Here is a 24,897-nt window from a genome sequence, read left to right on the forward strand (position 1 = left end):
CAAACGTCTCCCACCTAAAAGAGATAAATAAACATAGCACAATGACGTACTTAAATTCTACAAAAAATAAGGAATAAGGCTTACCAGTCGGTCTACGCGTTTCGGCCCGTGATAGGCCTTTACCAAGACTGGTGGTTACTAGGTACCACCACCCCCAGGCTATAGGGTTTTTAGTTGGTGCTGGTCCATTTCTCTTTATCCACTTCACTGAAGTCTTCATCCAAGCCAGGCGAAGTGGTCCTCCAAATAGGCAGAAGTCTTCATCCAGACAGCATCTTCTATCTTCATTCATCCGACGCGGAAAGGGTCCATCTTCAAGACATCCAACGCGGAGCATCCTCTTTATCCGAAGTCTTCTTACTGAATGACGGTTCCTTTAAATGACGTCATCCAAGATGGCGTCCCTTAGATTCCGATTGGCTGATAGAATTCTATCAGCTAATCGGAATTAAGGTAGAATAAATCCCATTGGCTGATGCAATCAGCCAATAGGATTGAGCTCGCATTCTATTGGCTGATTGGAACAGGTAAAAGAGCTGATTACTTTGGGGCAATGCCCCGCAAAAGGCCCTTTTAAGGGCTATTGATAGTTTAGTTTAGGCTAGGGGTTTTTTTTATTTGGGGGGGGGGCTTTTTTATTTTGATAGGGCTATTAGATTAGGTGTAATTAGTTTAAAGATCTGTAATTTGTTTTTTATTTTCTGTAATTTAGTGGTTGTTTGTTTTTGTAATATAGCTAATTTAATTTATTTAATTGTTTTTAATTTAGTTAATTTATTTAATTGTAGTGTAGTGTTAGGTGTTATTGTAACTTAGGTTAGGTTTTATTTTACAGGTACTTGTGTATTTTTTTTTAACTAGGTAGTTATTAAATAGTTAATAACTATTTAGTAACTATTCTACCTAGTTAAAATAAGTACAAACTTGCCTGTAAAATAAAAATAAACCCTAAACTAGCTACAATGTAACTATTAGTTATATTGTAGCTAGCTTAGGGTTTATTTTACAGGTAAGTATTTAGTTTTAAATAGGAATAATTTAGGTAATAATATTAATATTTATTTTGATTTATTGTAATTAAATTTAAGTTAGGGGGTGTTAGGGTTAGACTTAGGTTTAGGGGTTAATACATTTAGTATAGTGGCGGCGATGTTAGGGACTGCAGATTAGGGGTTAATAAATGTAGGTAGGTGGCGGCGATGTTAGGGACGGCAGATTAGGGGTTAATAATATTGAAATAGTGTTTGCGAGGCAGGAGTGTGGCGGTTTAGGGGTTAATATGTTTATTATGGTGGCAGCGACGTTGGGGGCGGCAGATTAGGGGTTAATAAATGTAGGTAGGTTGCGACGACATTGGGAGAGGGAGATTAGGGGTTAATAAATATAATCTAGGTGTTGGCAATGTTGGGGGCAGCAGATTAGGGGTTCATAAGTATAATGTAGGTGTTAGCGATGTTGGGGACGGCAGATTAGGGGTTAATAAGTGTAAGATTAGGGGTGTTTAGACTCGGGGTTCATGTTAGGGTGTTAGATGTAAAGATAACTTTAGTTTCCCCATAGGAATCAATGGGGCTGCGTTACTGAGTTTTACGCTGCTTTTTTGCAGGTGTTAGACTTTTTCTCAGCCGAGCACATACGACCAGCTCACCGCTGACTTAAGCAGCGCTGGTATTGGAGTGCGGTATGGAGCACAATTTTGTTCAACGTTCACTTCTTGAACGCCGGGTTTGTAAAAACCTGTAATACCAGTGCTGCAGGTAAGTGAGCGGTGAGAGAAAACTGCTCGTTAGCACCGCCCAGTTCCTTATGCAAAACTCGTAATCTGGCCGTATGTTTGTTTACCTCATAGCTTTTTGTCAAGTGTGACATTTTGCACTGTGTATTAGATGTTTGGCGCACTGTAGTTAAAGGAACTTTTTGTTTTTACTGTTTCATTCTTGCTGCCATTTCAGTTCCAATGGTTTAACTTCTGGACTAATCAACCCAGTGTGACATGTTGGGAGCTCATGTCCCACAGTTAAATTCACTTGATGCTAAACTTTAAGTCATCACCACCATGTTATGTTAATCAAATCAATTTCTACTTCCTATACTTCAAGTCACTCAGTACCCTGAAACCACAATACAGATTCTTATATTACTTCTCCCACTAAGATTCCTATGAATCAACTACCCTACAAGCTTGATAGTAGAAGAATGCCATGGATTTCTCAATTAATAAATATGTCATGTCTGTATTTAGTCCCACACCTTCATGTCCTCCCATGCTAAAGTGACTTTCATTATTTATTGAAATTAATTCTGTGTTATTGAAGGTTTTGAACTTAAAATTTATGGTTTCAAAAAGGTTTTCTGGGAAGAGACACATCTGGCAGAAACTTCACTATTCTATCTCAGACTTTCATGCCCATCAAGCCTTGAACTCTGGTCTCCCATTTTGTGTTCCAGTGAATTTTTTCTGGGTCACCAGAGAGCTTTAGTTTCGGATGCTTTCCTGTTGGCTTTCTGTTTTTATCTCAGGCTCTCTAGCTCCACCTCTTTCCAGCTGTTGTTAATGTGCAATTACCATCAGACTATTTAAACCTGCCTGGCTGATCAGTGTTTGCTCTGACATTGAGTTTACTCCTTCCTCACCTCTGTTTGTGGAAGAAGAATCATTTAGCTGCCTTGTCTGTTTTCAACAACAATCGACATGATTCCCTGTAGCAACTCATGTCTGCTCGACCTCGCTAAATGCCGACAGCATACACTGTCGGCATTTAACATTGCAAAGCATTTCTGGTGAAATGCTTGTGCCATGTCGCCCCCTGCTCACTGGCATCCAATCGGCCGATAGCAGGGGCCATCAATCATCCCAATCAATTATCCTGCTGCTTCTTAACTTCCATTTCAGGTGGACCTGAAACGATGGGGCTCCAAAGCAGCGTCTGCTGCTTAATAAATAGAGTCCCTTGTCTGCAGCAGCTAATGGAGCACACCTGGTATTCTGCAATCCCTGAGCATACCTGTTTAACTCTGGGTTTTCTGAGTACTCCTAGATTCTTATAGACTGGGAAGCCTTGCAGCACCTGGGACTAGTGCCAAGTCTGTCTTCAGTTACCAGCTTCTGTTTCACCTGACACTGCTCATCTCTTGTGTGACCTGCCACTGCTCAGCCTCTGTTGTGACCTGCGTCTGCTCAGCCTATGTTGTAACCTGCCACTGCTCAGCCTCTGTTGTGACCTGCGTCTGCTCAGCCTATGTTGTAACCTGCCTCTGCTCAGCCTATGTTGTAACCTGCCTCTGCTCAGCCTATGTTGTAACCTGCCAATGTTTTGCCTCTGCTGTGAACTGCCATCGGTCAGCCTCTTCAGTTACCTGCCATCACTCAGCCTCTGTTGTAACCTGCCATTATTCAGCCTCTGCTGTGACCTGCCATTGCTCAGCCTCCGCTGTAACATGCTATCGCTCAGCCTCTGCTGTTACCTGCCATCGCCCAGCCTCCACTGTGACCTGCCATCACTCAGCCTCTGCTGTGACCTGCCAACGCTCAGCCTCTGCTGTGACCTGCCATCGCTCAGCCTCTGCTGTGACATGCCATCGCTCAGCCTCTGTTGTGACCTGCCATCGCTCAGCCTCTGGTGTGACATGCTATCGCTCAGCCTCTGCTGTGACATGCCATCGCTCAGTCTCTGCTGTGACCTGCCATTGTTCAACCTCTGCTGTGACCTGCCAATGCTCAGCCTCTGCTGTGACCTGCCAATGCTCAGCCTCTGCTGTGACCTGCCAATGCTCAGCCTCTGCTGTGACCTGCCAATGCTCAGCCTCTGCTGTGACATGCCATCGCTCAGCCTCTGCTGTGACCTGCCATCGCTCAGCCTCTGCTGTGACCTGCCAATGCTCATCCTCTGCTGTGACCTGCCAATGCTCATCCTCTGCTGTGACCTGCCAATGCTCAGCCTCTGCTGTGACATGCCATCGCTCAGCCTCTGTTGTGACCTGCCATCGCTCAGCCTCTGCTGTGACCTGCCATTGCTCAGCCTCTGCTGTGACATGCTATCGCTCAGTCTCTGCTGTGACCTGCCATTGTTCAACCTCTGCTGTGACCTGCCAATGCTCAGCCTCTGCTGTGACCTGCCAATGCTCAGCCTCTGCTGTGACCTGCCATCGCTCAGCCTCTGCTGTGACCTGCCAATGCTCAGCCTCTGCTGTGACCTGCCAATGCTCAGCCTCTGCTGTGACCTGCCATCGCTCAGCCTCTGCTGTGACCTGCCAATGCTCAGCCTCTGCTGTGAACTGCCATCGCTCAGCCTCTGCTGTGACCTGCCATCGCTCAGCCTCTGCTGTGACCTGCCAATGCTCAGCCTCTGCTGTGACCTGCCAATGCTCAGCCTCTGCTTTGACCTACCAATGCTCAGCCTCTGCTGTTACCTGCCAGTGCTAAGCCTCTGCTGTATCCTGTGTTCCATAAACACTTATACTTGACCTTGCAAGTATTCTGCCTTTGATACCAGTTCCTGTATTTTTCATTGGCCATTATGCCTTCAAGTAAGAAAGCTACACAAGCCCCATTCAATAAACAAGAGCCTGTAAACAAATATGCATCTGTAAAGTAACTTCACTCTCCAGACCCAACACTAAGCGAAACACAGATAAGATTAGATTACACAGATATTGAGTGCTGTACCATTGATTAAGCAACAAACTGGGACATAGGGAATCCCAATGGTGCCTTAAAGGTACACTCTGCTGTAATTTGTCCCCATAGTATATTCCCAATGACTTATTATACCAACTGTTATAACTTGGGATGTGCATTTCTCTATTTTGCCAAATCTTTGTGTATTGTACTTTGACAAGAAAAAATCCAGCTCTGAAAATAGCCGTAGCAGTGGCCATATTTTGCATTCATGTGCTAATGAATGAGATAAATGCATATTCCTAGTTATAGCTCTTTTAAATTTGGACCTGCAGGTTTTACTATTTTATTAACAAACAAAAATTACTTATTTGGCCTTTGCACGCCACCACCTATAATGAAAACTCCAGTACTTAAAAGATAAAGAGATCTGTTCTTCCTGAAGGATCAGCCCATTTGAATGAGCATGATCTTTAGAATAACCCACAGTTGTTTCATTGAGCAATACCATCTGTTTCAAATACAACATAAATAAATAAATGCATAAATAAAAGGAACAATATCCCATGCACATAATAGTCTGCAGCTGGTATAAAAAGTCACATCAGAGGAAACTAATTTTACAATGCAGTGTCCTTTTAACAAAAAGATGTTTTCACATATAAAGACATTCTTGAAACCATTTCCATTCCCCTAGTACTTTAAGACTGGTGTGAGGTCTCAGAGGAACCCTTGTTGATAATAGGGAGTCGATTTATCAACCGGTCAATCGGCCCCAATGCAGCTTTTTCCGTGCGAGCCTTCAGGCTCGCCGGAAACAAGCATTAAGAAGCAGTGGTCTTAAGACCACTTCTCCTTAACTCGTATGCCACCTCTGAGGTAACGGACAGCAATCATCCCGACCGTATACGATCGGGATGTTTGACACCCCCTGTTAGCGGCCGATTGGCAGCGGATTTGCAGGGGTGGTATTGCACAAGCATTTCACATGAAATGCTTGTGCAATGATAAATGCAGACAGCGTATGCTGTCGGCATTTATCGATGTCGGGCAGACATGATCTGTTACAGTGGATCATGTACGTCCCACACTTGATAAATCGGCCCCTATGTCTGTTTTGCTAACTTGTTTGGTATAAAGCCCATATACTGAGTTTGGGACTCCTGCTTTGGGGTATGATTCTTCTTTTACTTTCAGTGCATGACCCTGCTTGTGTTCCTAGACTGGATTGTCTCTCAGTTAGTCTTCCTGAACTCAAGGTATGACAAGTGTATAACTTGGATTGTAGTAGTGAACTCTGCTCTGATTTCGCCAATAATCTTGAACTCAAGTGTTTGATTTGGCTTGTTTCTAGACACGTTTGGATATTTTCCAGCAATGTTTTCTAAGCTAATTTGTGGACTATGAAGGCCCAGTAATGATGCTTAGGGGCCAATTTATAAAGGGCTGAATGGCCCCTGATGCCCCTGTTTCCTCGCGAGCCTTCAGGTTCACCAGAAACAGCAGTTATGAAGCAGCGGTCTTAAGAAGTTCACAAAAACTGCTTGTGCAATGTTAAATGCTGACAGCGTATGCTGTCGGCATTCAGCAATGTCTGTCGGACATGATACACTACAGCCTATCATGCCGGACAAACAATTATAAATCTGCCCCTTAGAGTAAAATCTTCCTGCAAACCTCACTGAATTCTCTAAGGAATGGAGTGGAGCCAGGATGTCCATGAGAGATGAGAGCTGCCTCCCTTAGAAAGTAATGATGATCTCTGGGATGCAGAATATCTCAGGGGAGTGTTAGGTTAACAGGGGAGCACCTGGCAATTGTTTGCTGTGAGTTTATTATGTTTATTTTGAACTTTGAGCAAACTTTACCAGCATAAAGCTAATGAGATAAATTAGTAAATCTTGAAGGTGTAAACTGCTAAGAGAAAATAATATATAAATTAAAGACACACCCAAGGAACAACACTTTGCCCATCCTATGCTCTGAAACTACAAGGCTTATTTCACAAAGACAAAATATGAAATGCAATGCAATGTGTAAAATATACATAGAAATATGCAAAGAGTGATTATGATTTCTTAAAGACACAACAGAAACATACAAAGTACAATCAGAATTCGTACACATCACAGCCATAAATATATTATTATAAACTAAGTCTAAATGCATTAAAGCATAAAATAGAAAAGTTTACATGTAGCACAGGAGTAAAAATCTGAAGTCCAACATAAATTACTGAAGCACAAAGTCTAGTGGTTGTGTCGAGGATCTTGAAGTGATGGGTATTTTTAAATAAGTTACTTGAATGGAGAGCTTTAAAAATCCCAGTGATTGTTCCAGATCTTTTAACTTCAGATGTGATTTGTTGGGTCCAACTTCAGGACTATGCAGTGACACACATTGTTTTAGGTTTAGATTTGTAGAACATTTCAGCTTTAGTCCATATCTTTCAATTGGCCCTGGAATATCTGTATTTTTATATGGGTGCAAGAACTATTTTTACACTTGCTGTGTGTATTTATCAGACTCATTTTCAGGGACGCAGCTTGGCTTTATTGAAACTAATGCTGGTAGTAGCAGATGGATATACTGACAAACTGCAATACTTAAATTGACAAACTTACTCAAAAGGAAAGGAATTTGCTGAACATCTTACATTGTTATATTCTTGTACCTTTAACACACTTGTACCTTTAACAAATCTGTACCTTTAACGAATTGCTGAACTGACATGCCTATTTAAAGCCCCTCCTTCCTTCTACCTATGCTTGGTAATTTGTGCTAGTTTGTTAACCTAAGCTATAGCGAAGACACCTTGCCCTTATCCCTGTTTGTGGATTTCTATTTGAAGTTTTGTTCTACGTTCTAATTATCAACTGCCTCATTTGGGGTTCTCTGAACTTTCACTGTGAAGTTTTCAAGGATTACCGATTTCACCTTCAGCCCTGCAAAAGGATCTCTAGGTTATACAGCTGCTTGAACTGTTTCTGTGAGCGGCGTCTGACGTCACTCACCCGCGGCTGCACCACACTCGCTCCAGGACTTTCATCTGACACGGACGTGTTACCGGAGCCTTTCCTAAAAATACCATAGCCTTTGTCATCTGTGCGGTAACGTATTCCTGCTGACTCAGTCGGCTTAACTCAAAACTTGTCTATAACTATTTCACCTCATTACGTATATTGAGAGATCTGCTGACAGACATTCACTTTAACTGAGACACGCTTGCATTAACAAATGCTAACCTGCAATCAAGTTTATTGTTACTACAACAGAAAGTCTGCCGCACAACTCATGTTCTAATTGAGTCTGTTTAACCTCTTATGCATACTAATACTCTGCTAACAAATTAACCATTTCCTTGCTGTTTACTTATAATCTGCCTACAACCTGTTTGATATATTTACTGAAGTGGGAACACTCACAATATGAATATACAGACTGCCTGAGACTGTTTATTAAGGACTTTCGTTCCATATTGCAGCATTTATATTATCTTTGTGTAACCTCAGATCCTGCTACAAATAATTATCTTACTATATCTCTCTACCATTTACTGCAACAATCACTGTTATATTTTGCACTTTACCATCATCACTCTGTTTCCATGCAGCAGTGACCCTGAGATCAATGAGCAAAAACTAGGTTTAAGTTCAATCTTAAGAACCTAAGGTTTGGTGTGAGACTGAGTGGTCCTGTATCTAAGGATATACAGTTCTACACAGGTTAACATAACATATTACCAAGCCATATATATATATATATATCCTATAGCATGGATATTACAGAACTCACTAATCGTGTGGGATCCCTCGCACAGAGTATGGATCATATGCTACAGGGGCTTAGAGAAATTAAGAGTGAGAATGATCATATAAGAAAATTTATAAATGAACATTTGGCTAATAAACCCCAGCTTGGGGAGTCTTCTCCAGAACCAGCTGTATCCCCTCCTGAAAAGTTCTTTGGTGACAGATCCCAATTCAGGGATTTCAAGAACTCCTGTACTTTATTTTTCGCTTTGAAACCCCGTACTTACCCTACTGATAGGGTTAAGGTATTGACAGTAATTTCATATTTAAGGGGAGAGGCGAAATCCTGGGCTAACGCCTCTTATGAGAATAATGATCCAATATTGGATTCTTTGGACGCATATTTTTCTGCCATGTCCCTCTTATATGAGGATCACCACAAGCAGAATACTGCTGAGACTGCTCTCAGGAATCTACGACAACATAAACGAGCAGTCGAAGAATATATCACAGATTTCAAAAGGTGGGCTCCAGACACCCAGTGGAACGAACCTGCTCTAAAAATTCAGTTCCGAACAGGACTTTCTGATTTATTAAAAGATGAGCTAGCTCATGGTCCTACTCCTGAGGATTTGGAGTCCCTCATAACCCTATGTATCACTATCGACAGAAGGATCAGGGAAAGAAAATCACAAAAAACGGTATCTGAACCTTCCCTTAAAAGAACCCCAATGTACCATACACCAAATCCAGTGTCATCCAGATCTAATGATGAACCAATGGAAGTTGCCATTATGAGAGGTCCTTTAAAGCCTGAGGAAAAGGCTAGGAGAAAACTCCTTAATTAATTTATCATGGTGTTAAGGATTGCCCTGCCCTTACTAGACAAAGAAGGGGTAAGAACTATGATATTACAAATTATTTTAACATGTGATCTACTTCTACTACTCATCTACCAATTTCTGTCTCCTTACAGTGGCAACAACAGAAGACAAATACCCAGGCCGTTATTGATTCTGGTGCTTCTGGGAATTTCATTGATTTTTCTTTTGTTTCTAAACATGGTATACCTATAATAAAGAAAGATAGTGCATTAACTATAAGACTGGTTGATGGGTTATTCATGGATACTGGCCCAATCACACATCACACTATCCCACTACAAGTTACCACACAATCAGGGCATACTGAAACTTGTACCTTTGATATTTTACCTTCATGTTTGTATCCTATGATACTTGGTCTCAATTGGTTGGTGAAACATGATCCTGATATTTCCTGGAAGCTTGGTGTTGTGGAATTTAACTCAACTTTCTGTAAAGCTTCTTGTTTCCCTAAACATTCCGTATGTAGTATAACTGAACATGTTTTACCTTATTGTTATCAAGAATACTCCGATGTCTTTGATAAGATTGAGGCCCAGAATTTACCCCCGCATAGGACTTACGATTGTCTGATAGATCTGATACCTGGCAGTTCCATCACTTTTGCTCACATATATCCTATGTCACAGCCTGAACTAGAACACCTAAAGTTATATCTAGAGGAAAACCTAAAGAAGGGTTTTATTAGGCCTTCTACGTCATCAGCTGGGGCTGCTATGTTTTTCGTAACTAACAAGGATGAAACCCTGCGCCCTATTATAGACAGCTCAATAAATGTACTGTGAAAAATAGATACCCCCTTCCGCTCATCCCTGAGCTTATTGAACGTTTGCAGGGTGCTAGCATATACACCAAATTAGATCTCAGGGGTGCATATAATTTAATAAGAATGAGAAAAGGGGATGAATGGTTAACAGCTTTTCGTACATGGTACGGCTTGTATGAATACACTGTGATGCCCTTTGGGTTATGTAATGCCCCTGCAATGTTCCAGTGTTTTATTAATTATGTTTTTCATAATTTACGTGATGTCTTTATCGTCATCTATCTAGATGACATTTTGATTTATTCTGACACATTGGAAAACCATTATAATCATGTTAAGTTGTATTGGCTCATTTAAGAGAACATCATCTCTATGCTAAACTGGAGAAGTGTATCTTTAATACTACTACCATTTCTTTTTTGGAATACCATATGTCACCTTCTGGTATTTCAATGGAAGTAAATAAAGTAGAGGCAGTTACCAACTGGCCAATACCAAAAAATAAAAAGCATGTCCAAAGATTCCTTGGATTTGAAAACTTTTATAGAAAGTTCATCAAGGGGTTTTCTGACATCGCTAGACCCCTGACTAAACTTACTCGAAAGGCGCCTGTTTTTCTTTGGAATCAACAAGCTACTGATTCATTCAAGACCCTAAAAGAGGTTTGTAACAGCACCCATACTCAAATTCCCAGATCCCAGTTTGCATTATACGCTTGAGGTCGATGCTTCTGAATATGCCCTTGGAGCAGTTCTATCACAAAGATCTCCACCCAATGGAACACTTCATCCAGTTTCGTTCTATTCTAGAGTGATGAGTTCGGCGGAGCTTAATTACGCTATAGGCGAAAAAGAGCTACTCACTATTAAATCAGCATTGGAGTTCTGGAGACAACTTTTGGAAGGAACAAAACATACTATTCTGATTCTTACCAATCACAGGAATCTTGAGTATCTGAAAATAAGTAAAACATTAACCTCCCGACAAGTTAGATGGAGTCTTTTTTTTTCAAGATTTAATTTCACTATTACTTATCGACCTGGCTCTAAGAATACAAAGGCAGATTCACTTTCAAGGAAAGACCCGAAACCTGTACATTATGATGAACCAATGTCTATTATTCCTCAAAACAAAATCATTGGATTGTTATCACTTACAGTAAGTTCTATCAAAGAACATCAAGATTCAGATCCTTCTATACCAATTTCTGTTTTACACAAAGGTCTTCATAATTTGAACTATCTAAGGCCTAGATTTAGAGTTTGGCGGTAGCCGTGAAAACCAGCGTTAGAGGCTCCTAACGCTGGTTTTAGGCTACCGCCGGTATTTGGAGTCACTCAAAATAGGGTCTAACGCTCACTTTTCAGCCACGACTTTTCCATACCGCAGATCCCCTTACGTAAATTGCGTATCCTATCTTTTCAATGGGATCTTTCTAACTCCGGTATTTAGAGTCGTTTCTGAAGTGAGCGTTAGACATCTAACGACAAAACTCCAGCCGCAGGAAAAAAGTCAGTAGTTAAGAGCTTTCTGGGCTAACGCCGGTTTCTAAAGCTCTTAACTACTGTACTCTAAAGTACACTAACACCCATAAACTACCTATGTACACCCCACATCGCCGACACTCTAAAAAAAAATTTTAACCCCTAATCTGCCGACCGCCACCTACGTTATACTTATGTACCCCTAATCTGCTGCCCCTAACACCGCCGACCCCTATATTATATTTATTAACCCCTAATCTGCCCCCCTCAACGTCGCCTCCACCTGCCTACACTTATTAACCCCTAATCTGCCGACCAGACCTGAGCGCTACTATAATAAAGTTATTAACCCCTAATCCGCCTCACTAACCCTATCATAAATAGTATTAACCCCTAATCTGCCCTCCCTAACATCGCCGACACCTAACTTCAATTATTAACCCCTAATCTGCCGACCGAATCTCGCCGCTATTCTAATAAATGTATTAACCCCTAAAGCTAATAGATCAGCCAATAGAATGCAAGCTCAATCTGATTGGCTGATCGGATCAGCCAATCGGATTGAACTTGATTCTGATTGGCTGATTCCATCAGCCAATCAGAATATTCCTACCTTAATTCTGATTGGCTGATAGAATCCTATCAGCCAATCGGAATTCGAGGGACGCCATCTTGGATGACGTCATTTAAAGGAACCGTCATTCGTCGTTCAGTCGTCGGCCAGGATGGATGTTCCGCGGTGGAGGTCTTCAGGATGCTGCCGCTTCGCTCCGGATGGATGCCGCTTGGATGAAGACTTCAATCGGATGGAAGACCTCTTCTGCCCCGCTTGGATGAAGACTTCAGCCGGATCATGGACCTCTTCAGCCCCCCGCTTGGGCTTGGATCAGGACATCGGAGGAGCTCTTCTGGACCGATCGGTGAACCTGGTATGGTGAAGACAAGGTAGGATGATCTTCAGGGGCTTAGTGTTAGGTTTATTTAAGGGGGGTTTGGGTTAGATTAGGGGTATGTGGGTGGTGGGTTGTAATGTTGGGGGGCTTGGGTATTGTATGGTTTTTTTTACAGGCAAAAGAGCTGTATTTCTTGGGGCATGCCCCGCAAAGGGCCCTGTTCAGGGCTGGTAAGGTAAAAGAGCTTTGAACTTTAGTAATTTAGAATAGGGTAGGGCATTTTTTTATTTTGGGGGGCTTTGTTATTTTATTAGGGGGCTTAGAGTAGGTGTAATTAGTTTAAAATTGTTGTAATATTTTTCTTGTTTGTAAATATTTTTTTATTTTTTGTAACTTAGTTCTTTTTTATTTTTTGTACTTTAGCTAGTTTATTTAATTGTATTTATTTGTAGCAATTGTATTTAATTAATTTATTGATAGTGTAGTGTTAGGTTAATTGTAGGTAATTGTAGGTAGTTTATTTAATTTATTTATTGATAGTGTAGTGTTAGGTTTATTTGTAACTTAGGTTAGGATTTCTTTTACAGGTAAATTTGTAATTATTTTAACTATTTTAGCTATTAAATAGTTCTTAACTATTTAATAGCTATTGTACCTGGTTAAAATAAATACAAAGTTACCTGTAAAATAAATATAAATCCTAAAATAGCTATAATATAATTATAATTTATATTGTAGCTATATTAGGGTTTATTTTACAGGTAAGTATTTAGCTTTAAATAGGAATAATTTATTTAATAAGAGTTAATTAATTTCGTTAGATTTAAATTATATTTAATTTAGGGGGGGGTGTTAGTGTTAGGGTTAGACTTAGCTTTAGGGGTTAATACATTTATTAGAATAGCGGTGAGCTCCAGTCGGCAGATTAGTGGTTAATGTTTGAAGTTAGGTGTCGGCGATGTTAGGGAGGGCAGATTAGGGGTTAATACTATTTATGATAGGGTTAGTGAGGCGGATTAGGGGTTAATAACTTTATTATAGTAGCGCTCAGGTCCGGTCGGCAGATTAGGGGTTAATAAGTGTAGGCAGGTGGAGGCGACGTTGTGGGGGGCAGATTAGGGGTTAATAAATATAATATAGGGGTCGGCGATGTTAGGGCAGCAGATTAGGGGTACATAGGGATAATGTAAGTAGCGGCGGTTTACGGAGCGGCAGATTAGGGGTTAATAATAATATGCAGGGGTCAGCGATAGCGGGGGGCGGCAGAATAGGGGTTAATAAGTGTAAGGTTAGGGGTGTTTAGACTCGGGGTACATGTTAGAGTGTTAAGTGCAGACGTAGGAAGGGTTACCGCATAGCAAACAATGGGGCTGCGTTAGGAGCTGAACGCGGCTTTTTTGCAGGTGTTAGGTTTTTTTTCAGCTCAAACAGCCCCATTGTTTCCTATGGGGGAATCGTGCACGAGCACGTTTTTGAGGCTGGCCGCGTCCGTAAGCAACTCTGGTATCGAGAGTTGAAGCTGCGTTAAAAATGCTCTACGCTCCTTTTTTGGAGCCTAACGCAGCCTTTATGTGGACTCTCAATACCAGAGTTATTTTTATGGTGCGGCCAGAAAAAAGCCGGCGTTAGTTTTTCGGGTCGTTACCGACAAAACTCCAAATCTAGCGGATAGTAAACACATTTATGTTCCGGAATTTCTTCGGGAGAGCTTATTACATTCTGCACATGATTCTCTTTTATCTGGTCATCCAGGACTTCATAAAACTTTACAGCTATTTCAAAGAGATTACTGGTGGCCCTATAAGAGAAGATCAGTTTTGTCCTATATTAAGTCCTGTCCTGTTTGTACTACCTGTAAACATGCTCGAATTCACCCCTATGGGTTACTTCTCTCCTTACCAGTACCTGATAGACCTTGGAAGGATATGGCAATGGATTACATTGTTGAATTACCATCATCCTCCAATCACAATACTATTCTGGTTGTTGTTGACTTGTTTTCAAAGATGGCCCATTTCTAGGCTGACCATATTGCTGCTTTAAAAAGGGACACATATAAAAAATACATATGTCAGGGCTGTTTTCAGGGCTGTTTAAAGAAATGCTTTGTATAAGAACCCTGACATATGTATTTTTCATATGTGTTCCTTCTTAAAGCGGCAATATGGTCAGCCTACCCATTTCATTCCTCATATTGGTATGCCAACCACTTCAGAAATGGCCTCTCATATAGTACGTTTACATGGGTTACCTGACTCCATCACCACGGATAGAGGTTCCCAATTTACCTCTAGATTTTGGACACAATTATGTTCATTGCTGAAGATCACAAGAAGATTGAGTACCGCATACCATCCCCAGACCAACGGTCAATCTGAAAGGGTTAACCAGTCCCTTGAACAGTATTTAAGATGCTATTGTACTAACCAACAGGATAACTGGCTAGCTCTATTACCTATGGCAGAATTTGCCCATAATAACATGATCAACTCATCCACTAAGTTGTCACCATTTTATGTTAATTATGGTTTCCACCCTACCTATCATCTATTCCACAGAACTGATACTCTTTTTCCAACTGTTGATCAGACTATCACCACCATTGCTGAAGGATTCTCTGTTCTGAAGACAACACTACAAGAGGATCAAGCTGCTCAAAAGCTTCATTATGATCTACACCGATCAAAACCCCCTCAGTATAAAATTGGGGATAAAGTATGGCTCAGTACAAAGTATTTGAAACTCTGTATTCCCAGTAAGAAATTGGGTAGTCTCTTTATTGGTCCTTATGAAATTCTTAAGGTGATCAACGCGAATGCAGTAACCCTCCAGTTACCGTCTACTCTTCGGATTCATCCGACGTTTCATGTATCCCTTTTAAAACCCTATTACCCAATAAGGATTTCACACCATCTTCCCTCGGTTGCTCCTTCATCCTTGGATGGAATTGCATATGAAGTTGAAACCATTTTGGACTCCCGGTTTCATCGCAACCAACTTCAGTATCTGGTTCATTGGAAGGGTTCTGGGGTCGATGAGGATTCTTGGGAACCCAGTACTAATCTGTCTGCTCCTCGTCTCCTTTCCATCTTTCATAGGAGGCATCCAGATAGACCAAAGCCTTGATCCGCGGAGCGGGTCTTTGGAGGGGGGCCTCCTGTTATGTTCTTGTATCTTTAACACACCTGTACCTTTAACAAATCTGTACCTTTAACGAATTGCTGAACTGACATGCCTATTTAAAGCCCTCCTTCCTTCTACCTATGCTTGGTAATTTGTGCTAGTTTGTTAACCTAAGCTATAGCGAAGACACCTCGCCCTTATCCCTGTTTGTGGATTTCTATTTGAAGTTTTGTTCTACGTTCTAATTATCAACTGCCTCATTTGGGGTTCTCTGAACTTTCACTTTGAAGTTTTCAAGGATTACCGATTTCACCTTCAGCCCTGCAAAAGGATCTCTAGGTTATACAGCTGCTTGAACTGTTTCTGTGAGCGGCGTCTGACATCACTCACCCGCGGCTGCACCACACTCGCTCCAGGACTTTCATCTGACACGGACGTGTTACCGGAGCCCTTCCTAAAATTACAGTAGCCTTTATCATCTATGTGGTAACGTATTCCTGCTGACTCAGTCGGCTTAACTCAGAACTTGTCTATAACTATTTCACCCCATTACGTATATTGAGAGATCTGCTGACAGACATTCACTTTAACTGAGACACGCTTGCCTTAACAAATGCTAACCTGCAATCAAGTTTATTGTTACTACAACAGAAAGTCTGCCGCACAACTCATGTTCTAATTGAGTCTGTTTAACCTCTTATGCATACTAATACTCTGCTAACAAATTAACCATTTCCTTGCTGTTTACTTATAATTTGCCTACAACCTGTTTGATATATTTACTGAAGTGGGAACACTCACAATACGAATATACAGACTGCCTGAGACTGTTTATTAAGGACTTTCGTTCCATATTGCAGCATTTATATTATCTTTGTGTAACCTCAGATCCTGCTACAAATAATTATCTTACTATATCTCTCTACCATTCACTGCAATAATATCACTGTTATATTTTGCACTTTACCATCATCACTCTGTTTCCATGCAGCAGTGACCCTCAGATCAATGAGCAAAAACTAGGTTTAAGTTCAATCTTAAGAACCTAAGGTTTGGTGTGAGACTGAGTGGCCCTGTATCTAAGGATATACAGTTCTACACAAGTTAACATAACATACCTTTTATATGCATTATCAGAGTTAATGGTCAAGATTCATTAATGCTTGTGAAGTTGCCAAGGAACCTCTTTGCAAAGGGGAGATCATGTTCTAAATTCCGTGAGCCTTGCATTACCTATCTTTCCGTGCATATTTTTAGTGGACACTCTTACATGATCAATTAGAGTTGCTAGGGATGGGAAAAATTCTCGTAATTCTGCAATTTTCAACTTGCGATGTTGCTGCAAGTTTTTTCCACAAAATATTAGTTTCACTAACACGTTTTAATCTAGGCCGATACGTTCAAAATTTTGTCTGAGAACAAGAATCTTGTAAGGTGAATAATATACAGTTAAACAGAGAAAGCAAGTCAGAAATGCTATTGTGAAGTTCATTGTTTATTATTGTTAATATTATTATTTTTTTGTAGAACGAATTATTTATCGTGCATAGCTTACAACTCATGTTTGAAAGAGACAAACTGGAAGTTTCTCGGCCTTTGTCTGTGGAGAAGCAATTTATTAAGAATGGTGATAACATATTGCCATTATTTGATGAGGTCACTTACAGCAAGGTAAGATTCACTATATTTATATTTGATATCCTCATATATGTAATTCAGAATTTAAAGTTAATAAGGATCTACATATTTGTAAGAACATTGTTTATGTGAAATATAAAGGCTAACAGCTTATAAGCATATAACTTTGTGTGACTTATTAGCTAAGGTCTCTATTCCAATAATTTGAAGTTGCACACATAGGTATGGATTCCAATATTCTTCACAAATATGAGGTAAAAATCAGAGCACAACTCAGTCATTTTTTTTTAGCAGTTCCAACGCTATTTTAATCAGCCAGTGAGACTCCATCTCAATTTGAAAACCATGTTATTGTATTTCCCATGTTTCTGTTATGTTTTTTTGTTGTTGTTTGGTCCCATCTAGATAAACGCAAAAAAATGTGGTTCTCACCAAGATATTTAAAGATCCTCACAAAATAAAGGTGTCTACTGACTGGAGCTCCACTCTAGAAAGGAAACGTCACCTCCACTCCATTTTTTTTTTTTTTTTTGCTTTTTTTTTTTATATATGTCAAATGTAAAGTAACAAATAACCAATACACACAGTAGTTCTGAAAACGAAACCTTTTGCTTGCTTTCTTGTTCTTATTGTTCATTCACAGTGGTTTATTCTTGATTTTCATTGACGCTATACTTAGCCATTATGTTCCCATACCCACAAAAAACAACCACTTTAACTTGTGTTTATAAAGGCCAGAATCAATTTATTTTCCAAACTTGTAAACAATTAAATAACTTACAACACATATGAAAAGTCATTGGCTACAAAGTAGCCCACATTAGTGCTTTCCCCATAGGAGCTCAATAACTCTTAAAACTCTTTCAAGTAAACATATTGTTAAACTCTCCTGAACCCACAGGAGGTACCACATTGCTTCCGCAACTTCTCAAACAGCAAGCACACTGCCACAGGCACGGCCACTGGCCGACACCCACCAATCACCAAAGGCTATTAAAACTCCTTCTTTTAGATTAAAATTAAATAACTGCAAACCCACTTCATTCAAGTGCACTCCATCTTTTAAAAAAAAAAAACATCTGCCTGATTTTCCTTCAAATTCAACATTCCGAATGGACAACCCCCCTCTCTGCCTCACAAAACTACTTAAGAGTTAATACCCTGTTAATTTTCCTTCTAGAGGTAGCCAGCTTCTTACTATCCCCTGCCGCTCTCCAGAAAACTCTAGGTTCCAATTCAGACCAAACAACCCATAGCTCCGGAAATAGCTCCCACATTCTCCCCAAATCCTCCCTCATCCTGAGCACCAAATCTCTCTGTGCCGTAAAACACAAATCATTGCCTCCTGCATAAATCACTAAAATACCTGGATGGCGGAACAGCTTTGAATATTCAACAACCTTCAAAAGGACCTGATCCCATTTCAAGCCCCTAACACCAAGCCATCACAGAACCACCTCCTCAGTAGGCAAGCCAAGCTGGCACCCATCATTCCTTACTGCTGCTGCATGTCGGTCCCAAAAGATGTAGGAATGCCCGATAACCCAACACTCCACGGGACCAACAAAACAACAATATAAATAACTATAAAACTAAATACTGACGGACATAAGCCTTAAACCTCCCTGATAACCACCTCCCGATTCCCTAAATCTGCTCACCACTCATTCCTAACATTCTCACCTCAGTAGCTGCCCCAATCTGAAATGAGTGGGAGCCAAACTCAACCGCGGGCAACCCAACCATCACTAACGCCTTACGAAACACAGAAACAAATTGGAATTTAGATAGTGATGAACCGTCGGAAGGAATCAATAACGGCCCCTCGACAACTGGCCTGAACTGCAAAAATTTTACCACGGCTCCTACCGGGCAGCAGGGCCCCCAATAACCTTCAAATAGATTAACTGACATCTCCCTGACTGATCCGTCTTGGACCTTTGGAGCAAGATGACAATCTGTTGCTCCTCTATCACCACATCTCCCACCTGAATACCACCCTCATTCTTTTTATTAAACGCCACAATCTCCTAGATGTGGAAGGCTGAAAAATATGCCAAAACAAAGGCACTGCAAAATAAGAACACTTCATACTCATTCACGCACACCGAGGGCAACACCCCCACCACCTTCTGCAGTATAGAAAATATCACAGGCCGCCGTCCATCAACTCTAGTTTGGCCCTTACACAAACCACGCCCTGCCATCCTGACCACAAAGGATTTGGTAATATCCTGCAAACCCAAAAACTGACATAAAAAGCCAGGGCAGCTAACTGTCTCTGCACCATTGCCTTAGTAACCCGAGTCCTACTCCAAATCTCAATCCAGCCTACTAATGCCTGAAATAGCCCCCCCTCCCGCAAAACCCTTTGCCAATCTCCCCAAATAAGCTCCAAACCCATGAGCCCCCGACGCGTCGGTGAACAAGTTCAAATCGGAATCCGAACCAATTCTCTGAATCGTGGACTTGCCATTGTACTCCTGGAGAAACAAAAGCCAGACCCGTAAATCTTCCCGAATTTGACTAGTCATGCTGATGTGGTGAAAAGGCTCTGCTGCTGCCAAAGACAATCTCCTTCAAAAAACCCTGCCTACCAGAATAATCCAGCAGGCAAAATTAAGTTTACCCAAGACTGACTGCAGCTTCTGATGTCCCACCGCCATTTTCAAAGTCTCCACCAAATCAACCACCTTGTCCAGCGGTAAGCTACACTCCATTATCACTGAGTCAATCTTGATCCCCAAAAAGATCAACTCCGTCCCCGTACCCTCCGACATATCGACAGCAATTGGAATCCCGAATTCGCCTGCAATCTGCATAAATGATGACATCAACTTCGAACAAACATCAGACTGGGGAGGACCAACAAACAAAAAATTATGGACCAACAATCTCAAACCTGACAACCGCTTCACAACCCACTCCACAAAGCAACTAAACTTTTCGAAGTATGAGCAAGAGATTTAGCATCCCATTGGGAGGCAGAGGTCAACAAAGTACTACCCATCAAAAGAACAACCCAACAAGTGATGGCATTTTGGATGCAGTGGTAAAAGCTGGAAGGCAGCCTCAACATCCACCTTCACCAGCAATGCCCTAGCCCTAGCTTCTCTAACCAGACCCACTGCTGTATCAAAGGAGGCATAGGTAACTGCTGACAACTCCGGGTCAATGCCATCATTAACGGATAACCCCTTTGGATATGATAAGTGTTGGATCATCCGGAATTTCCTGGGACTTTTTTAGGCACTACCTTAAGTGTTGAAATCCGCAGGTTAACCATAGGCAACGTAACGAAAAGGACTCCCAATGCAGCCTACAGCCAACTCTTTTGCCAATTTATCGCAAACAACCTCGGGATGCTGTCTAGACAATTTTAAATTACCTGAAACCCGAGAACCTTCCCTTGGCTGAAAGGGGATCCAAAATCCAGAGCTAAATCCCGTGAGCAACAACTCAGCATCACCCACCTTGCTCCTTACCCTAGCGTACTGTCTTAACCAGGGAACCATCTTTTTTATACTCACTGGTGTCTTGACCCAATACAGCCACCTCTCCTGGTCTTCCCCCCCGACCTACCTCTTTCAAAGCACTTTTCAAATGAATGCAATCCCCCACAGCCCAAGCATTCGTGTTTATATTTACAGGAGACACCAAAGTGGCATTGGCTCTTGTTAAACTGGAAACACAACCATTTACGGGCAAGGACAGTCGTACTGGCACCAATGGTGGTGGCTCCCCCCAACTCTAAAGGACTGACCTGACCGCAAAGAAGTCATGATCTCCAGCCAGATCCCCATGTCCCTGTCGTCTCCCAATGCATTTTGGGCCACACAGCGAGATGTTGGCGAAACTGTTCGTCGTACCGCCACCACGCCAGCCCCCTGTAAGTACGGTATGCAGAGGAGATCTCATCATAATATTTTCTCCTTGACATCTGCTGCTAAGTGGATCCCTAACGGGCCGATAGAGCGCAAACAGGGGCAATGAAATGTCTCCTCTGTAACCTTTAGCCCCCCAGCTTTGCCAGATCTCCACCCGCAGAACTGCCTGCCAATGCTGTAGCTCCCTGTTCACTAACCCTTGGCTGCAACGCTCCATCTCAGCCGTTCTGCCTCTGGCACCCAATGCAGCCTGAATCCCAGTCCTTGGAGATTCAGCACTTCTCTCAAAACTGGCAATTAAATCTTTCAGACCTTGCAACAACACACTCTGATTCCCTGGCCTCCCGCCCATACACGCAGGCACCCCCCCCCCACCACCACCATGCACCTCACCTGCTGTGCTAGGCACCATCACCGGTAGGAAATGGCTTCAAGAAGAACCCCTGTTCTCTGGGAACAACACAGCCGATCCCATGACAACCTGTCTCTTATGAACTGCCCTACTCCCACATGGCTCACCACTCACAGCAGCCGTAACACCCTCTGACCTCCTATACGGCTGCCCTCTATTTCTTTGTAACTGAGTGGACAAACAACATAAAAGCTGGGCCAAAGCCTCAAACTCTCCAATCTGGCCAGCTGCAGTAGCTCCTGTTGATGTGCCTTCGCCCGGGTCCTTCTCAAAATCACTGAAAATGCCCTAGGTAGACAAGGTTAGCAATTACCTATTTTACAAATCACAGCATGTATGTCTATTTAAATGGCTAAAATACTTATTTATATAGACATATTTATATGGGGTAACAACGTTTGCTTGGTTAAATTAACATATAGGACATCATTTATAAAGATGCATATGCTGAAGCTTCTGCTACAGGATCGCTCATGTAGCAGGAGTCTAACTCTTCCTGGATAATTGACAAGACCTGCTCTCTCAAAATAAGTTGTGCAATGTTGGATGCCATGTCAGTCGTCAGCTAGGCAGCCTAGCTAAGAACATTGCACTTCTGCATAATAAGGGGATCCCATAGTTTCTTGTTTTCAGTGCTTCTTACAATTATATAGATTAACACATATGCTCCTTTTACTTATCTTAAAAGTTGTATACATTTTATATACATTTAAATATAAAACCATAAAGATTACAATTAAAGGAACATTGTACACTATTATTTTTTTTGCATAAATGTTTTGTAGATGATCCATTTATGTAGCCCATCTGTAACAATGTATAGTTTTGTTTATTTTTTAAGAACATTGTGATGATTTTCAGACTCCTAACAAAGCCCCAAAGTATCAGATGTAGACTGAAGTCTACAGATTCCTGCTTCTTCCTGTTTATGAATCTGTCTTTTCATATGCAGGGGAGGGGACACAGTATCTGCTTTCCTGCTTTACTACCCCCTTTCACTAGGTGTCCTAGCCTAACCTCATCAACAGTGCTAAACTGGGAGCTTTTAAGTAAGTTTTTTACTGGATTTTTTCAATACTATCTGCGTATATTCTTCTTTACAGTAGTGTCAAATAAATGCAGTTATATGAAAATGAGTGTAAACTGTGCCTTTAAGTACACCATGCCATAGTAATGGAATGTCATATTACATCTGTATGGTTGACAGCTGGACACAATATGCAGTGAAAAAGGCAATATGTATGAAAATGTACATCCATACTTTTAAACTCAGAGAATACTGAGGGCTAAGATAATGCGGAAGCAGGATACAACTGAGGATAAGGCAAATCAAGATCAGGAGCCCATGCTGAAGTCAGAACCAGAAGTCCAACTTTGGAGTGTAAGAGCCAAAAAAAAAAAATCAATAAGAGAGATGTCAGAAAACAGACCAGGAAACAGGTAACCAGAGCAGACATGCAGGAGGAATAAAGGGAACAACTGGTTAGCTGAATGCTGGAGACAAATTTGAAAGTAAAACTAAAAAGAATGGTCTCCTGAGATAGAGGGACCAGACTATCTGAGCACAGACTGAGATTCAGTATGGGAAATTATATTACTATACAAGGTCAAGGAGTAGATGCAGAACTACCATTCAATATATCAATTATAATCCTGAAATCAGTCCAAAGTCACATCAGAAAGGGTGGGTCAGAGATCTAAGAGTGCCTAGATTAAAACAATATATTAGACAGCATTGATCTTTCTGCCTACACTATATCTAGTACCCCAGCAGCTGGAACTAGTGCCATCTTCAGCACACATTGGATCTTGAACGGTGCTACAACCTGAGTTATGTCTGATATCCTCGCTGGAACTAGAGCCATATTTAGCGCACGTCTGTGGTGTACCTGTGCCACATAAAGGGTGCTGGTAATGAAGAGATCAGAGACAGCACCACGTACAGAGCGCTGATACTGTAGAAGGCCAAGGAAGCGCTACTTCAGAGGCGGAAATTGTAGGAGATGTCTGTCACTGTTTATCATCACCCCTCCCCCCAAGGAAACAATTGCATAAAGAAGAGCAAGATATTAATTTCCTGGCAAGCAGCAGTAGAAATGTATACTCCTTTTGACTGTCTAAAACAATGACAAAGTGAAACTATAATTTAGATATATAATGTCAGATGTCTGAAAGATTCTGTCTGATATATTGGTGGCTAAATGTAGCCACCAATAAGCAAGCACTATTCAGGGTGCTGAACCTAAAATGGGCTGGGTCCTAAGCTTTACATTCCTGCTTTTTAAATAAAGATAGCAAGAGAATGAAGAAAAACTGATAATGGGGGTAAATTAGAAAGTTGCTTAAAATTGCATGCTCTATTCGAATCATGAAAGAAAAAAAAAATTGGGTTTAGTATCCCTTTAATATACGTTACCTCTATTATTACCTGTATCTAAGCCACTGCAGACTGCCCCTTACCTTAGTGCTTTTTTAAATTTTACATGTTAGCCAATCAGTGCTAGTTCTTACATTACCATCATCATTTTCCACTAGAGTGAGCACAATGTTATACACACATGAACTAACACTGTCTAGCTGTTGTGCAAGATTTAAAAACACTGAGATAAGGGGAGCCCTGCTGGAGTTTATAAACAAGCAAATAATATAACAATGATGGTTATGCAAAGCTGGAGAATAGATAATAAAGGCAGTATCTATCTTTTTAAATAATAAAAAATCAAGTTGAGTGTCCCTTTAAATCTTGTAATCCCACATCATGTTTTCATAATAAGCACTCTATGCATCTAATCTTTAATGCTAGTTAATACTAAATACATTTATAACACAGCATTGAGGTTATCCTCAGCCGCCCTCTAGTCATGGGTGCTGCCATGTTGAAATCTGGCTTCCATTGCATTCCAGTGCTGACCTATTTGCACATGTGCAGTAACTCTCCTTCAGATCCCTGCAGTAAAACCTAGATTCCAAAATGGCTGCATCTATAAATAGGGGGTGCATAAAATGCAGTGTTTAATGACCCTTTTAAGTCTCCAATATAATTTTTTAAATGCTAACTCAAATGGTTACACATATATTTCTGGGCTTTAAAAGCATTTTGTTGAAAATTCTATAAAATGAATTGTGTGCATAAATGTAATATCACCAATAAGGACTAAATTGGGCTTTTTATTAAATATGTAACACAAATTCATCTACATTTTATGTGTCAGCTTATGTTGCAATAATGACTTTTCATTATATCTCTGGTTATCTTCTGATTGCACATTATTTACTTCCTGCATCTTTTTTTTAGGGAGCTGCTATGATTCGAATGGTAACCAACTTTCTAACTGAAAAGCTGTTTAACAAAGGGATAAGCGTGAGTTTATAGAATTTTATTGGATGAATCTGTTTAAATGGAAGTGGTTGCGCATCTAACATGTATTTATGTGAATATA

At 41.0% G+C, this 24,897-nt stretch overlaps 1 protein-coding gene across 1 annotated transcript in view; it reads left to right on the plus strand.

The window, feature by feature from the left end:
• Window positions 1-24,897, plus strand: part of LVRN (laeverin) — a 350,458-nt gene that overhangs the window by 217,471 nt on the left and 108,090 nt on the right. The window contains exons 7-8 of the mRNA XM_053701576.1: window positions 17,048-17,191; window positions 24,753-24,818. Coding sequence (XP_053557551.1) covers window positions 17,048-17,191; window positions 24,753-24,818 — 210 coding nt within the window. The remainder of the gene's footprint in view (window positions 1-17,047; window positions 17,192-24,752; window positions 24,819-24,897) is intronic.

The sequence above is a fragment of the Bombina bombina genome, chromosome 2, assembly GCF_027579735.1.
Source record: "Bombina bombina isolate aBomBom1 chromosome 2, aBomBom1.pri, whole genome shotgun sequence".
NCBI classification, from domain to species: Eukaryota; Metazoa; Chordata; class Amphibia; order Anura; family Bombinatoridae; genus Bombina; species Bombina bombina.